An 18363-nucleotide genomic window follows, 5' to 3' on the forward strand; every position below is an offset into this window, starting at 1 on the left:
TCAAAGTCCTGTATCCAATAAATAAATATTTTATTTAGCTACACTCAAATGCATGACCAAATAAAAAAAAATCCTTGAGGCTCAATTAGGGTAAAACCCTAATAAATCTAACCATCTAGTAATCCAATTTATCCATAATTCGATACATAAACCATACCTCAAGCTCAGCCAAAACGTGTACTGCCTGAAGGAGGTCCTTGGATTAATCCAAGGTACTGCTGGATCAAAGAGAAGTCCACAACACATAACCTTTCAACTCCACATGACACAATACCTATACCTCACAGCCGTGTTTATTGCTCCACAACCCTCAGCTAGTTGCTCTTCCTCTCCATTGGTCAGAGGTGATGAACGATCTGGCAAAGATGGCAGATGATCCAGAATAGGGCACAACGTGACTGAACTATATCCAATGGCTGGAACAGTGAGGTGCAGAGGTGTGGCAGCAGCAAAACTAGGGCACCGGCAGAAGAAAGCTTGCGGTCGCCAATCAGAATGATGGTCCAGCGCTAGTCCTAGGGCACAACGAGGACAGCATCGACACTGCTCTGGCGTCGGCCCACAATAGCTGTCAGCGGTGCATGAGTGCCGGCGAGGAGAAAACATTGGCGTCGGGGAGAAGAGAAGAAACTTGGGGCTCGGCACAGAACCTCTCCTTGGCCGAGGGTGACTCCGAGGGAGGAAGAAGCTTGCCCGACTAACATTGGCCCTTTCCTTCCAACGATCGGGAGGCATAATCCGACGATCGGACAAAGTGGTGAAATCGGGGAAAAGAAAAGGCGACGCTCTGAACAGTTAGGGTTCGGTCTCAAACTGCGTCGACTGTCGTGATTCCCCGGTGGTCGGCGGCGACTTGTGCAACGAAGATCGGCGCGTCAGAGAAGAGGATCGGGCAGTGGCGAGGGAAGAAGGAAAGAGGAGAAGAGGATCGGCTCGACACCGGCTGTGGCTCGCGGGATCGCCCTGCTAGGGGCGGCTGTCGGCAGGGGAGAGTGGAGATCGGCTCGGGATAGGAGAAGAGACGCCGGTTAGGGCGGTTAGGGCAGGCGTCGGGAGCGAGCTTCGGCAGAGAAGAAGAAGAGTGGCACGGGGAAAGGTTTGGGGCACGGCGACATAAGAGGAGAAAAAGAAAATAAAGAAAAAGAAAATAAAAAGGAAAAAAATGAAACTTTTCCTCACTTAAATTGGGTAACCTAAACAGGCTTTCCCCCGGCTCCGTTTCTATCCCTGTAAACTCGTCCGTACGAGCTCCGAACAATTCCTGAAAAATTTTCAAAAATTTCAGAAAATTCCCTTATTAATATTCGTCTATTTTCGGTATTTTACACTTCTTACAAGGGTGATATTAGTTTCGGAAGATCAACACCATAGTGGTGTTAATCATTCGAAATCAACACCCGAGTGTTATATTCTTCTCAAGGGGGGATCAACACCATTGTGGTGCTCTTCTTGAAACACCAAGACCATAATTTAATAAAAATATTTGGAGCTTCCAAAAAGACCCTAAACAATATTTTTTGGACATAAGACTAACATGTTATAAGTTCCACCATGTAATAAATATAGATCTCTGAACGAATTTCGATTTGGCGTATAGAACGTCTCGTTCTGATATCCAAGTCAAAAGTTATGACCTCTAGGAGTTTGCTCTACTATTCTCGTATCAATAAGTAAGGTGTTTGTGCCAATTGCCTTAAAGTCAAAATTTTTGAAAACTTTTGATCACTGTTGTTAATGACTTTAAGATGATATCTCTGGGTACATGATCCGGGGCACTTCAGAAACTTGAAACACTTTAAATGGATCCCATTAGAACTCTCTAGGTCTATCAATAACTTCGATCAAAATCTATTGATGGACCTATAGAGATATAATCGGACCCATTCCAACTCCGGTGGAATTTTACAATACACTAGAGTCCAAATATGCCCTCCTTTATTGTTTGAAAGTCTTTCTAACAGTGCTCAAAAGATTTTAAAACTTTCAGAATATTATGGTGCTGGTTTTGGAAGATCACACCACACTATCTTTGTGAGAAGAACATAACACTCAAGTGTCGGTTTCAAAAAATCAGTACCATTGTGGTGCTGAACTTCCAAAACTAGCACTAGAGTGTGTGTCAATTAACATACAATTATAATTTCTTTTACGAGGTTTAGGATGAGGTTTACACACCATCTGTATGTTCTGTACACTCAGCTTTTCCATTTCATGCCAATTTTTCATAAATTCAAATCTCTTAGGTCCATCAATGAGTTTCAGTTAAAACTCATTAATGGACCTAAAGAGCTCTGATCGGACTCATTCCAAGTGCTACAAGTTTCTGAAGTGTCTCACCGTCTATAAATGCCTAGAGATACCAACTTGAAGTCATTAATAACAGTGATTAACAAATTTTCAAACTTTATGACTTTAAAACAATTGATACATATGTATAATTTATTGTAGAGATGTCAGAACCAGACATGAACGCTATTAATACCTTCACTGTATTATCCTCTTCTATTATATGCCAACTTTTTTTAAATCTAAATCTCTTAGATTTATCAATAGATTTTGATCAAAACTCATTAATGAATCTAGAGAATTCTCATTATACCCATTTTAACTATTATCAATTTTTAAGTGTTTCAGAGTCTAAATATGTCATTCTTTATTATTTTTGAAAAATATTATTGATAGTATTGATGTATAAGTTGGGGTGCTAATGTTTAAAATTTAGTATAATAAAAAAAAAAAATAGAAGAGAGATAAGTTGGGGTTGCTGTTTAAAAATCAGTATGATTAAAAAATAAAAAAACTAGAAGTGAGATTTAAGTTGTGCTATTTTCATCATGATAAAAAAAACAAAAGAAAATAGAAGAGAGAAAAGAGGAGAGGAAATAAAAAAGAGAATTTTACCTGCAAAGGACAGAGAAGAAAAGAGTGAATTAAGAGCAGTCGTTTTACACCGCTAGTCATCATATTTAATATTAAATAAAACAAAATTATAACAAGAGCCGTCGTTTTACACCGCCAGTCATCATATTTAATATTAAATGAAACAAAATTATAAAATTTGAGGTGAATATATCTTTATTTTGATAAACCTAATTTTTAATTTTCAATTTTCAATTTTTAATTTTAAGATAAGGAAAAAATATTTTCAAATTTGATTTTCCCCTGAGGGTATAAAAGTCCAATTACCTTTTTTGTTTAAAAGGCCCTGTCCATTTCCGGTCGTCGTTTCTTCCTCGCCAAAACCCTAGTCCCTCGATCCGCCATATCGCTCTCCTTCCTCCAGGGCTACTAATTAGTATCCGAATACTCCAGTAAGATACCTCTTTTTACTTTATTGTTTCCCTTCATTTTTACCTTGGTCCAGCTAAATTCGTGATTTGCTCTCCATCTTTGAATAAGATGATTCAGTTTCTGGTGTTTTCTTGTTGTTTTGGACTGCAAGTTTGGAATCTTCTTGATGGAAAAAAGTCTTTAATTCTAAGTTGGTTACCGAATTGAATATTTCATTTTGAATTCGGACCTTTTCTCGTGTTTCTGCTGAAGTGCTCTATTGTAATGTTTTCTATGCCTAAGTTCGAGATTCAATCTCTTTGTAGGAATTGAAAATTTTGAATTATATTTCATTTTTTTCTTTTTGAATATGATGTGGAATTCATATGAATTTCTTGTTGATGATACAGAACTCTTTCCCTGATGGACAAGGATTCGAGCTCACCAACTGAATCATCTCTTTCCTGTGTTCGTTGTGGCAAACCCGCTTTTCTTCAGTAAGTGTTTTGATCAATTTCAACATTATGGATTAATGAATCGATGAATTTATTTGTGAAGGTTGTTGCATATGCTGGTCACTAGTGTTTCAAAAATTAAATTCTGATTCCAACTTTTATTAACTCAAGTTTATTTGTTCTATCTTTCTAATGGGATTGAAGAGATATGTGGGTTAATCAGCAGGTTCTTTGAGTCAACTAGAAATTACTGAATATTTGAGGAATATTTGGTTATAATACTTTGCAATCAATCTCATAATATGTGATGATGGCACAATATGTCTTGTTTGCATATTGTGAAATTAAGCTTGTATGTATTTGTGAGTATATTGTATTCTTTGACACTATCTTTACACTTTAGAATTGATAAGAAAAAAAATGAAAATTTGAGTGATGATGAATTCCTATGAATGACATGAGGGATTACAGTAGGAAAAAACATATAATTAACAACCATGTTGATTTCTAATTCGTACTTCATTGTATTGCATATTTGGATATGTTATTTTCAATTTTTAAAATTTTGTCACATGTAATCTTTGAATATACCCTGTTCCTTGTAAGTACTTTATTTATGATATGTCATTTTGTGATTTCTATGTAGATGCCCCAAATGTGTGGAGCTAAAGCTACCTCGACAAGGTGCTGCATTCTGGTTTGTCACATTTTCTGCCTTATTTATTATGTTTTAAATCTTGTTACTATATTTGGAGGGTCCTCATTTCATTATAAAGGGACATCTTTGATAAAAGAAAAAGAGAATTCTAAGCTCTGGTTCCAGGATTGGTTGAATCTCTGACTTGCTTTTAAGTTCTTATACTATCTGTTTCCCTTCTGATCTGGTAGATTATATGTTATATATCTATTAAGTTCGAAACATCAATTTACTTGCAGCACACAAGATTGTTTTAAAGCTTCTTGGAGCTTTCATAAGTCCGTACATGTTGGATCAAACTTGGGACATGTTAGTGGAAGTGTTCCATCCAACCAGTCTTCTGATGGTTGGCTATATTGCTTAAGGAAAGGCCAAACTCGAACATCTCAACTTCCCCATTTTGATTGGACAGGGTATTCTTTTGTTTCCATCTTAATTCATGTTTGTACCTAGAAGGAATTACCTTAGCTTGATATCCATGAATTTATGGACAACTATATATATAGATATATATGTATGTGTGTCTATATATATGCACACACACTCACACGCATATATTTATGCATGTACATATATATGTATGCACACACACACATATATATGTATGCACACACACATATATATGTATATGTATATATATACACGTACATACATATATATGTGTGTATGCATGTATATGTATGTATGTGTGTGCAATCTTGTCCAGTCCTACTTCTGAGCAAGTTGGTTGAATACTGTGTTGCATGAACTTGGAACCACAAGGAATACTTTATCGCCCTCATGAGTGGTAGATATGAATACAAAAATACTCTTCAAGCTTCCTCTAATTGATGTAGTTTGAGGCGTAACTAACTATAAATGTTATTTGTTATTGTGGTCACCTCTTTTGGTTCCGCAATCAATTGATAGTATTTCAATTGCACTGTACTACATTTTATCCCATTGAACTTTCTCAAGAGTGTCTTATTTGTTAGCTTTGCATTACAGCTCTTGTCAGGCTATAAAATTACTAAAGTTATTGATCATTAAGATCATATTGGTTCCATTTGTTGGAGCTTTCTCTATTAGCTGCAAATGCTACCATTTTGACATTGTTTTTTGAGCTAAGCTCTGAAATCTAAATGACTCTTTCTGATGGGTCTAAATTATTCTTTTATTTTTTGGTTTTTGTGGAACTCACATTTTCCAATTTTACAGAACATTAAGGCCATATCCAATATCCAAGCAGCGTTTGGTACCAGAGGGAATTGAAAAACCAGATTGGGCAGATAGTGTAAGTCTAATCATTTCTCTTCTTTTCATACTTCATTGTTTCCATACTTCTAATTACTGTTGGGATGTAAAAAAAGAGGACCATGGTTTGAAATCTTGTGTGCTGGGCGAAACGGTTGAAATGTATTGTTTCGGTAAATCATCGAAATTCAATACCAATAGGGGTGGGCATAATTCGGTTCAAACTGGAAAAACCGACCGAACCGAAAAATTTCGTTTTTTTTTGTTCGGTTTTTTCGGTGTTTCGGCCGGTTTCGGTTTAAGTTTTTTAAATTTTGATTATTCGGTTCGGTTTACGGTTTTGACTCCCAAAAAACCAAAGAAAATCGAACCGACCGTATTATACTTAAAACATTATTTTTATGGATATTAGATCATACAAGTGGATTAGTTTCTAATCATTTATAATATAATAGCATAATCAAATTATATATTTATATTTATTTATTGTTACCGGATAATAAAATTTTAGTATTACTTTAAATTCATAATTATTTTAATAAATTGATACTTTTTCTTTGTCTCTAAACTAATATTTGTAGTAGCATAAAATCAATTTAATTCATTGTATAAACCGTATATAACCGACCGTATAAACCGGACCGTATTACAATAAAAACCGGACCGAACCGTAATAAAATGGTTTGGTTTTGGATCAAAAATCTTTAAAACCGAAACCGAAAACATAAAACCGTAGTAGGGTAAAACTAGACCAAACCGGCCGATGCCACCCCTAAATACCACTTGATATCAAGATCATGCTGTAGTTTCGGTATTTGATCGGAAAAATATTGTTTCAGTATTAGGTAGTATTAGGTTCCACTATCATGCTGACGTTCTAATGTAGGGTGTCAGTGATAGAATTGAGATTGAACGAGGAAGGAGATGAAGCAAAAGGAGATATTGTGCTTATTGGTATTGAGTTTCGGTAATTTACTAGAATGATATCTTTCAACTATTTCATGAGACAGGTACAAGATTTAAAATCTGCTCGGTACAAACTCATTCCTATGTTTCATCTGCTTCCTTCAACTCCAATCTATTATCTGCAGCATGCATCGAAACATCGACATGATATTGAAACAGTATGGTTCCAATCAAAGACCGAAACTTTGGCACGATTCGAGATTTTTGAACCTTGAAGAGGACTAACTTTTCCTATCTACTTTCATTTTTATGCATTTTGATCACATTTACCATTTTGTGACTGAATGGATTCTGTGACTTGCGTGATATTCTTTAGGTAGGGGGGCAGTTTATGATTTTGATGAGGGTGTGGGTTCTGCTATAATAGCTCTTGTATTATGTAACTTAATTATATGAAATGATTAAAACTGTACTCAAGCTTATAGAAATGTATCAGTTTTATGGCTAGGCTGAAGACAAAAGTATGAATACACTTTCTAATATGAATGCCATTGGGTTTGTAGAGATGTTTTAACCATGGTTTCATCTTACTGATTTTTACCACATTCAGGATCAATATTTGCTCGAGATTTGAAATTTTTTTGTTGGAAATAAACTCTAGCTTTAGAAGCTAATGGGAAAAATTATTAAGGTATCTCATCTCTAGGTAGTCCCCTTTACCCCTGATACAGAATATCATTTTTGTTCTTTTATATTTACTCCCCTCATCTCGGTATGTTTAAATTAAACCCAATTCTTTTGCACCTCAACATTCCCTTTCAAGCTACATTACTGATATTGTAAATCCTACTAATACGCTCAATTCTAGGACTTTATAAAAGATATAATGAGTAAATTTGCTAGTTAATTAGGATCTCCTTCTATTGCTTTTTTTGCTGGTATACTTTATTCATCCTCATGAAAGATAAGATTGGAAGCAATATGTAGGACAACATGATATTCATAATAATACTTTATTAATTTATTAGAACATCATTCTAGCTTAGTCATTAATGGTTTGAGTTAGATAAGCTTATATAACAAGAGTTATGATTTTTGAACTTACTTTGCCCCTTGGTTAACGTGGATATAATGATTGCCTTTTTAGTTTTCCAAGGTGTAAGATCGTCTTTAAGAATAACATAATATTCTAAAGTGGATTTCCTACTTGCGGGAGACATTTTTCTTTTATTTACTCTTGAAATATCATATAATATTTTAGGTTGCTTCCTATTTGTTATGATTTAAAGTCTCAAGAAATTGACGAATCAAAGTAAAAAAAGAGATTTCAGGGCTAGTACTATATATTTCACCCATAGTTGTCAAAAGCGAGCATTGCGCTTTGCTTACTTAAGTGCAAAGCGATGCAAGGCGCAAGCCCTGTGCTTGAGAGACCTCGGAAGCGCACGAGGTCTCTGAAGCGTGCGCTTCATTGCGCTTCTCGTTAAAGTTCGAGGTGTGCACTTTTGTGCTTTAAAGAAGTCAATTTTTTGTTCTTTTTAAGTTTAGCAGAGTTATTAATTTTTTTTTTTTAAAGGGAAAGGCTTAAAAGCCTTAAACCCATCGATATTCTCATGAGTCTCGCCTCTGGCCCTCCGCCTCCCGTCCGTCTTTCGCCACCTCCCGTTTGCCTAGCTGCCACCAAGGTGAAAGGCTTAAAGCCCTAAACCCATCTTCTCTCACCTCTAGTTGCCTCTTGTTTGCATTTCGCCACTTCCTGCCTCCACTGCCAAGGTGAAAGACTTGAAACCTTAAACCCTCATTAAATCAATCGATCTTCTCTCGCCTCTAGCCCTCTACCTCCCATAGTTTGCCTGGTCGTCATCGCCCATCCGCCTTGTCGCCGCCTCATCTTCTTCCATTTTCCTTTGCTATTTGCTTTCTCAATATTGGTAAGAATCTTATTTTTTACTGTTTTGTATTATTTATTTATTATTATTGATTTCAGTTGTGATTATTATTGATTTGAGTTGTAGTTGTGATTATTATTGATTTCAGTTGCCTTAATCCATGTTAATTTATTTTCTATTAATTTTTTTTACTGTTTTGTATTTTTTTTATCCAAATAAAATATATTAAAGATGAATGTAACAGGGTACTAGTAAACGATAGAGAAATAAAAGAGCGGTGAAAGAGGTATTTTCATCAACTTTTTAATGAAGGTTTAGGTGACTAACTTAACTTAGGTAATTTAGATAGGTCAAATGAGTATAGAAATTTAAATTTTTATCGTAGAATTCAAACTTTAGAAGTAAACAGGCTTTAAATGGGATGTACAATGGGTATTGAATGACTTACAAAATTATGTAACATGATATTGAAAACAAAAAAATGTCTGATCAATAAAGGATAAGTACTCTAGTTCCCTTGTATAAAAATAAGGGAGACGTATAAAATTATGCAAACTATAGGGGTATTAAACTAATGAGTCATGTCATGAAACTTTGAGAAAAAGTAATAGAAAAAAGATTAAGCAAGGAGACCACAATGACCGAAAATCAATTTGAGTTCATGCTTGGAAGGTCGACAATAGAAGTTATACATCTTCATAAATAACTAATTGAAAAATATCGAGAGTGAAAACAAGATCTACACATGATATTCATTGATTTAGAAAAAGCTTATGATAGAGTTCCAAGAAAAATTATAGGGAGAATTCTAAAAAAGAGAGGTGTTAGCGTAACATATATTAAATTAATTAAGAATATGTACAAGGATGTAACGGTCCTAGTAAAGACTTCGGGCAAAGTAACTGAAACATTTCCAATAAAGATAGGGTTACATCAATGATCAACTATAAGTCTCTATCTTTTTATACTAATTATAGACAAACTCACTACACATATTCAAGACACAGTACCGTGGTGCATGTTGTTGGCAGATGATATTATTTTGGTAGATGAAATACGTGAAGGAGTAAATGCTAAACTATAATCTTGGCAGGAAACACTAAATATATAGAATTTTAGTTTAATGAGATAATTATTAAAATAGGAAATGATGAGTTGTTCGAAATCGAGAACTTTAAACATTTAGGATTATTTTTGCAAAACGATGGAGGGATTGTAAAGAGGATGGTTGAAATAGAGGAGGGTGCCGGGTGTTTTATGTAACCGTAAAGTACATCTAAAACTTTAAGGAAAGTTCTACAACATCGCAGTTAGATCTGCTATATTATATGGAGCTGAATGTTGGGCTATAACTCAAGCATATGAGTAGAAGATGAGAGTTGTAGAGATAAGGATGTTAAGGTGGATGTGTGGACATACGAGGATGGACAAAATAAGAAATAAGAGCATTAGAGAGAGAAAGCTTGAGCTGCATCTATTGAGGGAAACTCTTAGAGATACCTTTAAGATGGTACAACGACAAATAAATGCTCCAGTTAGGCGATAGGTGATGTGAAATTATGACAAGCACACATATCAAACGAGAAAGAGGAAAATCAAAAAAGACTTGGTTAGTAATAATAAAACATGATAAAATTTATTTAAGTATAGATGATGATATTATAGGAGATAGAGTTAAATGACGTAAAAGGATCCATATAGTCGATCCCACCTAGTGAGATAAAACTTGGTTATTGTTATTTTATATTTTTTTATTGATTGATTATTATTGATTTCAGATGTCTTAACCATGCCAAATATTACAACTCCATCATATTTTCAAAAACTTTTGATTTATTTTTAGTTTTTTAAAATATTTTGTTTATTGCATTTTTTTTTCTGTAAAGTGTGTTCTTCACTTTGTGCCCCTAGACCCTAGAGTGCTTTTTTGCACCTCACACTTTTGACAAGTGGTGACTTCACCTTTTCAATTAATCTTGTGTACTTCTATAAATCAAATAATAATTACTCTTGTTTTTTTACTTCAACTTGACATTAAAATCACTTTACTCTTAACACATCAATCTCATCGAGCATGCCAAACACTTACTTTCCTTGAGAGATATAGATTTCTCCCTATGCCAAGATAGTATTTTATGTTGCCAAGATTGTTAGGTTGGGCATGCAATATTGCTGGTGCAGGTATGCTTTGAGTTTTTTTTATTTAAATAGTCATAATCAATGATGATATCATTTACATAAACAATAACGAACTGAAAGTGAGCTTGTATACTTTTGATTATCCCAACTAAAGAAGAGCAAAGCTGATTTACTAAACCATCCTTAGAAAATTATTTTAGGTCATAGAAAACTTCTTTAGTTTATGCAATAGACCTTTCTACCCTCCAAGTACTAAATCTAGGAGGATACTCTTTCTATACCTCATCATATAGATTACCTTAAAGGAAATCATTCTTAATGTCTAATTGATATGATGCTCACTTAGATATAACTACCAATGTAAGAAAAAGGTTAGCTGATGTTTTTTTAGCTGTAGAAAAAAATGTATGAAGGCTCATCTTTTTTAAAATTAATGTTAATCTTTTAGCTATCAAGTGAATCTTCAATTGATTGATAATATCTTTATAGGTGTGAGCTTAATAGTGAATATCCACTTATGTCCAACTGTAAAGATTTGTAAGGTGGAAGAGAACTAACTCTTAAGTGTCGTTAGGATGTAAGACCGTCATCTCATCAACCATAGCCTATCACATACCTAATTAGATAGTGCCTCTAAAGCAATCTTAGAATGCAACGTGAAGTTAAATGAAATGAAGGCAAAATAACAAGGTGATAGAGAAGCATAAGAGATATCTAAAAGAATATGTAAAGTAGTACCATAAGAGGGACCTTTTTGAAAAGCAATGGGGAGATGCAAATAAAATTTTAGATTTGGGACGGTTCTGGAAGAGAAATATAATCTCAAGGGGCAGCATTCATTGGTTCAATTTGGAGTTTATGTTTATTAGTCATCAATGTTACTGGAGTTGGTGCTAAAATTTTGAATTGTGCTCTAGTTTAGGGCTGACCGGAACGATATGATTTCCATATCATATTATAACATACTGGTACAATTTTGATACATATTTATATACATGCGTAACAATATATATAATTGCGTAAGGCAGAGTAAAGCATGCCACCCACCATAAATGATGTCACTGCAACTTTATGACCAGAAAGGGACGCCTTTGGCTCAAAAGTGTCATTTATTGAATCAATTTCCCATGTCAGTTTTTCTATCTTGCAGCAAGAAATATAGGGATGCAAATTTGACTATTAGAAAGAGAAATATGAAGCATAAATAAACATACTAAACAAGCACATGGAATGCCTGAAATGCCAACACATAGGAGCACTGTATTGGCAATAGTCAGAGAACGGAGGTTAAGGAGGATGAGGAGGAGAAAGAAGAAGAGGAAGAAGTGAAGAAGCTTAAGCTGGAGGTTGAAGGTATCAACGATGCTGGAGGAAAAGGAGGCATTGTTTCTTCTGATAGTTGGAGGCGTGGTTGATGCTGGAGGAGGTATTGTTTGTCTGGAGGAGGAAGCACTATCCATTGGGATGTTGGGGGAAGGAGGTGCTGCTCTGTTGGGAGGTTATAATCGTCACCCATGCTAAATGAGATGCTAACGTGTGGAGAACTAGTTAAATTAGGGTTTCACCCTCATGTGATTCAGGAGATTGTGTGGACAGATAGTGAGGTTGAGGACATTAATTGTCAAGGAGATCACGAGGAGATGCATGGAAGATGGATCGAGAGGTCAAGATAGTGGTGCTAGTTTCTTCCGTGTCTCGGTGCGGGAGCAAAATGAAAAATCTCGTCTATGCCGACCGACACAGGTTGAAATTTTATTCCATGGGTGCATATACTCAAAATCTTGTGAAGCTAGAATCCAAGTGATCAACTTTGTAACATGTTATGCTGGCTATAGGGTTACCACTCTCTGTGAACCAAAGCTGAAATACCCTGTGTAGTCTGCCATTTCAGAAAGCATTGATGCTCTTTTATTAATAGTTGATCTAGCAGTGAAGAGCTTCTGCCAAGAATCCCATCATGAAAAATGTCCTCAGATGAATCACTAGTAAAGGTGGTGATAAGCATCACAGTTCAGTAGGAAACAAACTTTGGTCAGAGATGTTCTCTATAAATGAAAAGAGAACAAGAAAACTAATTTGGAATTTTGTTCTGGGAAGAAATTGGAAGATAACCTGATAAGTTCAATAAAATATGCAGAAAACAAAATTTTGCCGATGAGATCTGATATTTAATGACGCAAGAAGAAATACATTGGAATAAGATGAAGATTGTTCAAGGGGTAGCTAGATCATAGATTTCCTAGAACTGTGGAGCAAGGAGCAAATTTAGATTGCAAAAGCTGCTATCACTAGCATTGAAGGAAGATCTGCAGGAAGATGAGGACCAGAGCACACCTTGGCTGAAGATGAGACCACAATGGCTTGCATACTTTTTATTTTTTTCTCCTCACAAATGATCTCCTGTCGTGGAAGTCTTGGGTTGAAGAAAAGAAGCAATTGACATTCAAGCAGAACAAGAGGCAGTGGGCTTTTGGGGGTGGGGAGGAGGGTGGGGTGTTAGTGTGGTCTAACTAACTTTGTGACATCTTACAGTATGCGGTTGCAATACCATTTTGAAGTTAATGGGGAGAACTATTAGGATACCTCATTCTCTAGGTGATCTTTTTTTACCTTGATTTGATTATGAATATTGATTTTATATTTTTACATTATTGAGGCTAGTAATTTTAGTATTGGCATATTTTATTTACAATTAGATGTGGATTATTCCAAAAACTGGTTGACCATGCCAACTTTACGAAAATCAAGTGACTGCATCACTAATATTGTGTGTATCGCTTGCTTAAAGTTCTCAATTGGTGTTCTCGTGTTCTAGAGGTAGACCAAAAGACAGCTGCAGACGATGCAAAATGCAAATGCCTTTGCTAATGCGGCTAATAAGATATTATTACTGTTATGTTATTGAACATTAACTCATAGTTTAATATTAATAAATATTATATTACTAAAATATATATGTTACCTTTGTTAATATTCTGCATGGATACACTAATATTGCTTATACAGAAAGCTTCTTTATTTTGGATGGTTTCTATCAACATGATCAACACATATCATTTTGGTTGATCGAATCGATATAATGTCATCATAGAAAAGTGTAACTGTTTGCCTACATACGAGAGAGGTGGTAGATGGATCTAGTTACAACGTAAGGTTTAGAGAGCAAAAGAGGGTGATAAAAGTGCTGCCAAGGAAGCTTTTGTGTGTAGCGAAGGGGGTGAAGCCTCTAGTAGTAGAAGATTCTACGAGCTTGGGATGAAGATGATTACACAAAGGGCAAGGCGAAACTGGGTGGTGGATGAGTCTACATGAGAATGAGCAGTATTCATAGGTTGTAGAGAAGCTTTTTTTTAGCTAGTACCAGGAATCCAGCCATTCAGGCCAACTAATCCTAGGATGACCGACTCAACTCCACAGAAGTTTCCGCCATCAGGGTAAATACAGAAGTGCTTGCAACAGGCGGCACAACAACCCAACATCTCAGGTTTGTCATCCCACTAGAGGAAAATGCCTTGCAGTGCGTCATAGCTAGGAATTGAACTGTGGGTGCTTGGAAGACTGCACGGGCACCTTGCCATTGCACCATAGCTCGAGGGGTGATTGTAGGGAAGCTTTTGTGCCAGTAGTGAAGGAGGGTGATAAATGTGTTGGTTGGAAAGCTTTTGTGTGGTGTAGGGGTTGGAACCTCTAGTAGTAGAATATTCTACGAGCTAGGGACGAAGAGGGATTACACAACATGCAGGGTGAAGCTCAAGGAAGGTGGATGAGTCTACATGTGAGAATGGATAGCAGTCATGGGCGGTGTGGGATTAAGTAATGCTTAATAATTTATATCTTGTTACGTTGAAGGCAATTAATATTTACATCTTAATGATTTAATTATTAAGTTATGGAGCATATTTGTATTGAAAATTGCATCTTAAATTTGTAATTAAAATATTTTAAACATAGGCTTTTAGGCCTTCCACAAGGTTTGCCTAATACATAGTTCTATGTACCACATAATTACTTTTTACTTGCCATGTGTGAAAGAGGTGGGTGAGGCCATGCTATACTTAGCTTGGTTTTATTGTATAAGTCGAATTGACTTCGTTTCTATGGAAAAGAGAAAATCTCTCTATCTTATCATTAATATGTTTACATATAGGTATTTATATACATAAAGAGAGAGAAGAAATATCAATCTCAATCCCTACCGTCAAGGAAATACAATCAAGATCCATCTCAATTCTAATAATCAAGGGAATCCAAATCAATCATAATTCCTACAATCAAGGGAATCTTCAGAAGTATTCAACACTCCCCCTCAAGCTGGAGAATATAGATCATATACACAAAACTTGTTACATATGTAGTCAATTTGGGAATCTCTTAGTGACTTAGTGAATATATCTGCTAGTTGATCATATGAATTGACAAAGCTATAGATATTTCTCCAGATATGACTTTCTCTTTGACAAAGTGACAGTCAACTTCAATATGTTTTATCCTCTCATAAAAAATTGGGTTCGAGGCGATACGCATGGCGGCCTGGCTGTCACATATAAGTGATACTTGTGTAACGTCTCCAAATCTTAGTTCCCGAAGCAACTATTTTAGCAATATAAGCTCTTGACTGGCTATGGTCATAACTCGATACTCTGCCTCTGCATAGGATCTTGCCACAACATTCTGCTTTTTGCTTTTCCAAGAAACAAGGTTATCTCCTATAAATATACAAAATCCAGAAGTGGATCTTCTATCATGGGAGATCCTACCAATCTACATCAAAATATCCTACAACTTGAGTATGTCCTTTGTCTTCATACAAAAGACCATTTCCTGTTGCGCCTCTGATATATCGAATAATGCGAGTCACAACATCCCAATGTTCCTTGCATGGAAAGTTGAGAAACTGACTTACTACACTTACTGCAAACAAGATATTCGGACAAGTAACAGTAAGGTAACTTAGTTTCCCTACTAATCGTCTGTACCGTTCAGGATCTGGAAGAGGCTCCCCTGATTTGGCAGGAGCTTGACATTAGGATCCATGGGGTTGTGACTGTCTTTGAGTTTAACATTCCTGTTTCTTCCAGAATATCCATTGCATACTTCCTTTGGGATATGATGATCCCATCTTTAGATTGTGCTACTTCTATCCCGAAGAAATATTTGAGTTTGTCGAGGTGAAATGTTTGAAAAGATGTCGTTTTACTTGAGAAATCCTGAGATGATCACTACCTGTGATGATAATATCATCAACATAAACCTTTAAGTAGATGCAACCAGTAGATGAGTGGTGATAAAAGACAGAATAGTCAGTCGAAGTCATGAGTCTAAGAACCCAAGGACCCGAAGAGCGAGATATGCCAACAAAGGAATTACTAGCGTGTGCGACGGCAGCAGTGGAATCTGAAGCCCGATGATCCTTATACCATTTCAAAAAGTTATCATAGGAAGGTGGTGGGGTCAGATCCGGTGGCAATTGTGCACCGGAAGCTGAAGAAGCGATAGAACCCTGAGTGATCTAAGTAGCGCGAGGTGGTCAACCATGGAGACTCCAACACTTATCAATCGTGTGTCCTTGTCGGTGGCAGTGATCACACCAAGGATGCCCTTTGCCACCCTTACGAGGTGGAGGTCACTGTTGTTGTTTCGAGAGATCAAAGTTGACGAGTCAACATAAACGGAAGGAGGCAACGACAAGACTTTGATAGGTACACGGAGGAGAGTTGCCCAGGTACTGTATATGATAGCATGGTAGCTTCTGTAGGGCTGCCCAGGATTTGATCGTGAACATGAGAATAATTTGTGGGCAGACCATATAAAGGCAGAGATATAAAAAATTTCTTTCGATTTTCAAACTCCGCAACAGGAGTGTCCGCAAATGGAAGTAGTTCATTGAAGTCACAAAGAAGGCTAAAGATTGAACCTAGATAGGTAGACATTGAATTCTTAACATGGTCATGAGATCTTCACAAACCTGATAGAGTCGCGGAGAGGTGTTTGTAAAGAGTTGTTGAGCCTATGCCCAAATAGAGTTACAGGTTTTGTGAGTGATGAAGACATCCCTAAGAGATGGATAGATGGTGGCTCGGATAATGCAACACAACTGGGCGTCAACCTTTTTCCATAGAGGACGATCGACGATTTGGACATCCTCTTCGGCGTGAGTGAGATGTGTCTCATAACCCTGTCCAACAAGTCAAAGCTCAATGTGAGAGATCCAAGAAGAGTAGTTCTTACCATCTAACTGCTCGAAAGAGAGTGGTGCAGTGATGTGGTTGGTAAACATTGAAATATCCGACTTTGGAGTACCGTAGAAAACCATTGATCAGCTCAGTGAAAGAGGGCACACAGCGAAGAAAGGCTCAAGCGATGAAGAAGATAGGTGAGGACGGTGGAATTGCAGGAAGAATAATCCCTGTCGTCGCTAAACTGCTGATCTCCCTTAACTTCTCTCCGTTGCCGGACTGCAAGAGAGGTTGAAGGATGGCGTGCTCACGACGTAGGAAAATGCCGGCGTTAGTTCTCAAAGAGGAGAAGGGCGGCATCGTTGGGCGATGCTGCGGCGCAAGGAACGGTGGTGCAGAAAAAAAAGGCGTTGCCTTTCAACCTCGCTCTGATACCATGTAGAAAAGAGAAAATATCTCTATCTTATCATTAGTATGTTTACATGTAGGTATTTATATACATAAGGAGAGAAAAGAAAAATCAATCTCAATCCCTACGGTCAAGGGAATACAATCAAGATCAATCTCAACCCCAATAATCAAGGGAATCCAAATCACTCATAATCCCTACAATCAAGGGAATCTTAGAAGTATTCAACAGTTTCTATGTATCCAACCAATCCTTGAGACGTGTACAACTACAAGGTTTCTTTCATTAACAAGTCTTTTTAGTCTTTCAACGCATAATTACTGCACTAGACTAGTGTAGATATTAAAATGATTAGTATATCATGAGCTATGGTGGCTAAGATACAATATATAGAAGAATATTTTTGTGGAAGTCAAGCAAAAGTATAATTGGTTCATCTCATTTTGAAGTTCAATGTGCAAGACTATTTGTTTGAGTTGGATGAGCACTAATATGACTAAATGTCTATATGAATATTTTGCTTCGATTTTCACAAAAGGATGGTATCAGAGGTTGTAGGGCTTGTCCATGATCATACTTCTTTTGGTAAATTGAATACATTTTATTTTTATGTAATTGTAATTTTAATAATTTTGTTGTACATTTTTAATTTTAAATTTCATAATATTATGTTATAGTATTACAAAAATCCAAATATTTAATTTAGGATTGAAAATTATATCTACACAAATAACATCAAAATATTAAGATAATATTTTTGAAAATTTTCTTAAATAAGTTATTATATTTATAATTTTACAATAAATCACTAATAGTAAAAAGAGTGAAACATTAGGTGTGACGTTAGGGGTACATATATTTGAAAATTCATTTGCATTCTCGATATACATAACTAATCTTGATCGTTTTATGAGTTGCAAATTTATTTTTCGTATAAGATGGCAAAGGGTTCTACTCAAATTGTAAGACTTATTTTAGTGTTAGGGTGAGATCCACCTACAGGTACATTAGAGAGTATTGTCTTAGTGAGACATTTGTCTTAATTACTTTAAGTTTACCTTGTGACTAAAGCGTTAAGACGTGACAAATACAATGAATATAAAATAATTTACCTAATATTTTTTTTGTTTTAAATTATTTATCAAAAAACATCTTTATTAGATGCATCATTAAATGTCATTGAAAAAAT

General features: G+C 35.9%; 1 protein-coding gene across 1 annotated transcript in view; it reads left to right on the forward strand.

Moving 5' to 3' along the window:
- Nucleotides 1-3205: 3205 nt before the first annotated feature.
- The window catches only part of LOC122055942 (methionine aminopeptidase 1A-like), a 30913-nt gene continuing 15755 nt past the window's right edge, over nt 3206-18363 (forward strand). Inside the window, exons 1-5 of the mRNA XM_042617638.1 lie at nt 3206-3311; nt 3681-3767; nt 4372-4422; nt 4662-4835; nt 5620-5695. Coding sequence (XP_042473572.1) covers nt 3694-3767; nt 4372-4422; nt 4662-4835; nt 5620-5695 — 375 coding nt within the window. The 5' untranslated portion in view covers nt 3206-3311; nt 3681-3693. The remainder of the gene's footprint in view (nt 3312-3680; nt 3768-4371; nt 4423-4661; nt 4836-5619; nt 5696-18363) is intronic.

This window comes from Zingiber officinale, chromosome 3B (assembly GCF_018446385.1).
Source record: "Zingiber officinale cultivar Zhangliang chromosome 3B, Zo_v1.1, whole genome shotgun sequence".
Lineage (NCBI taxonomy): Eukaryota > Viridiplantae > Streptophyta > Magnoliopsida > Zingiberales > Zingiberaceae > Zingiber > Zingiber officinale.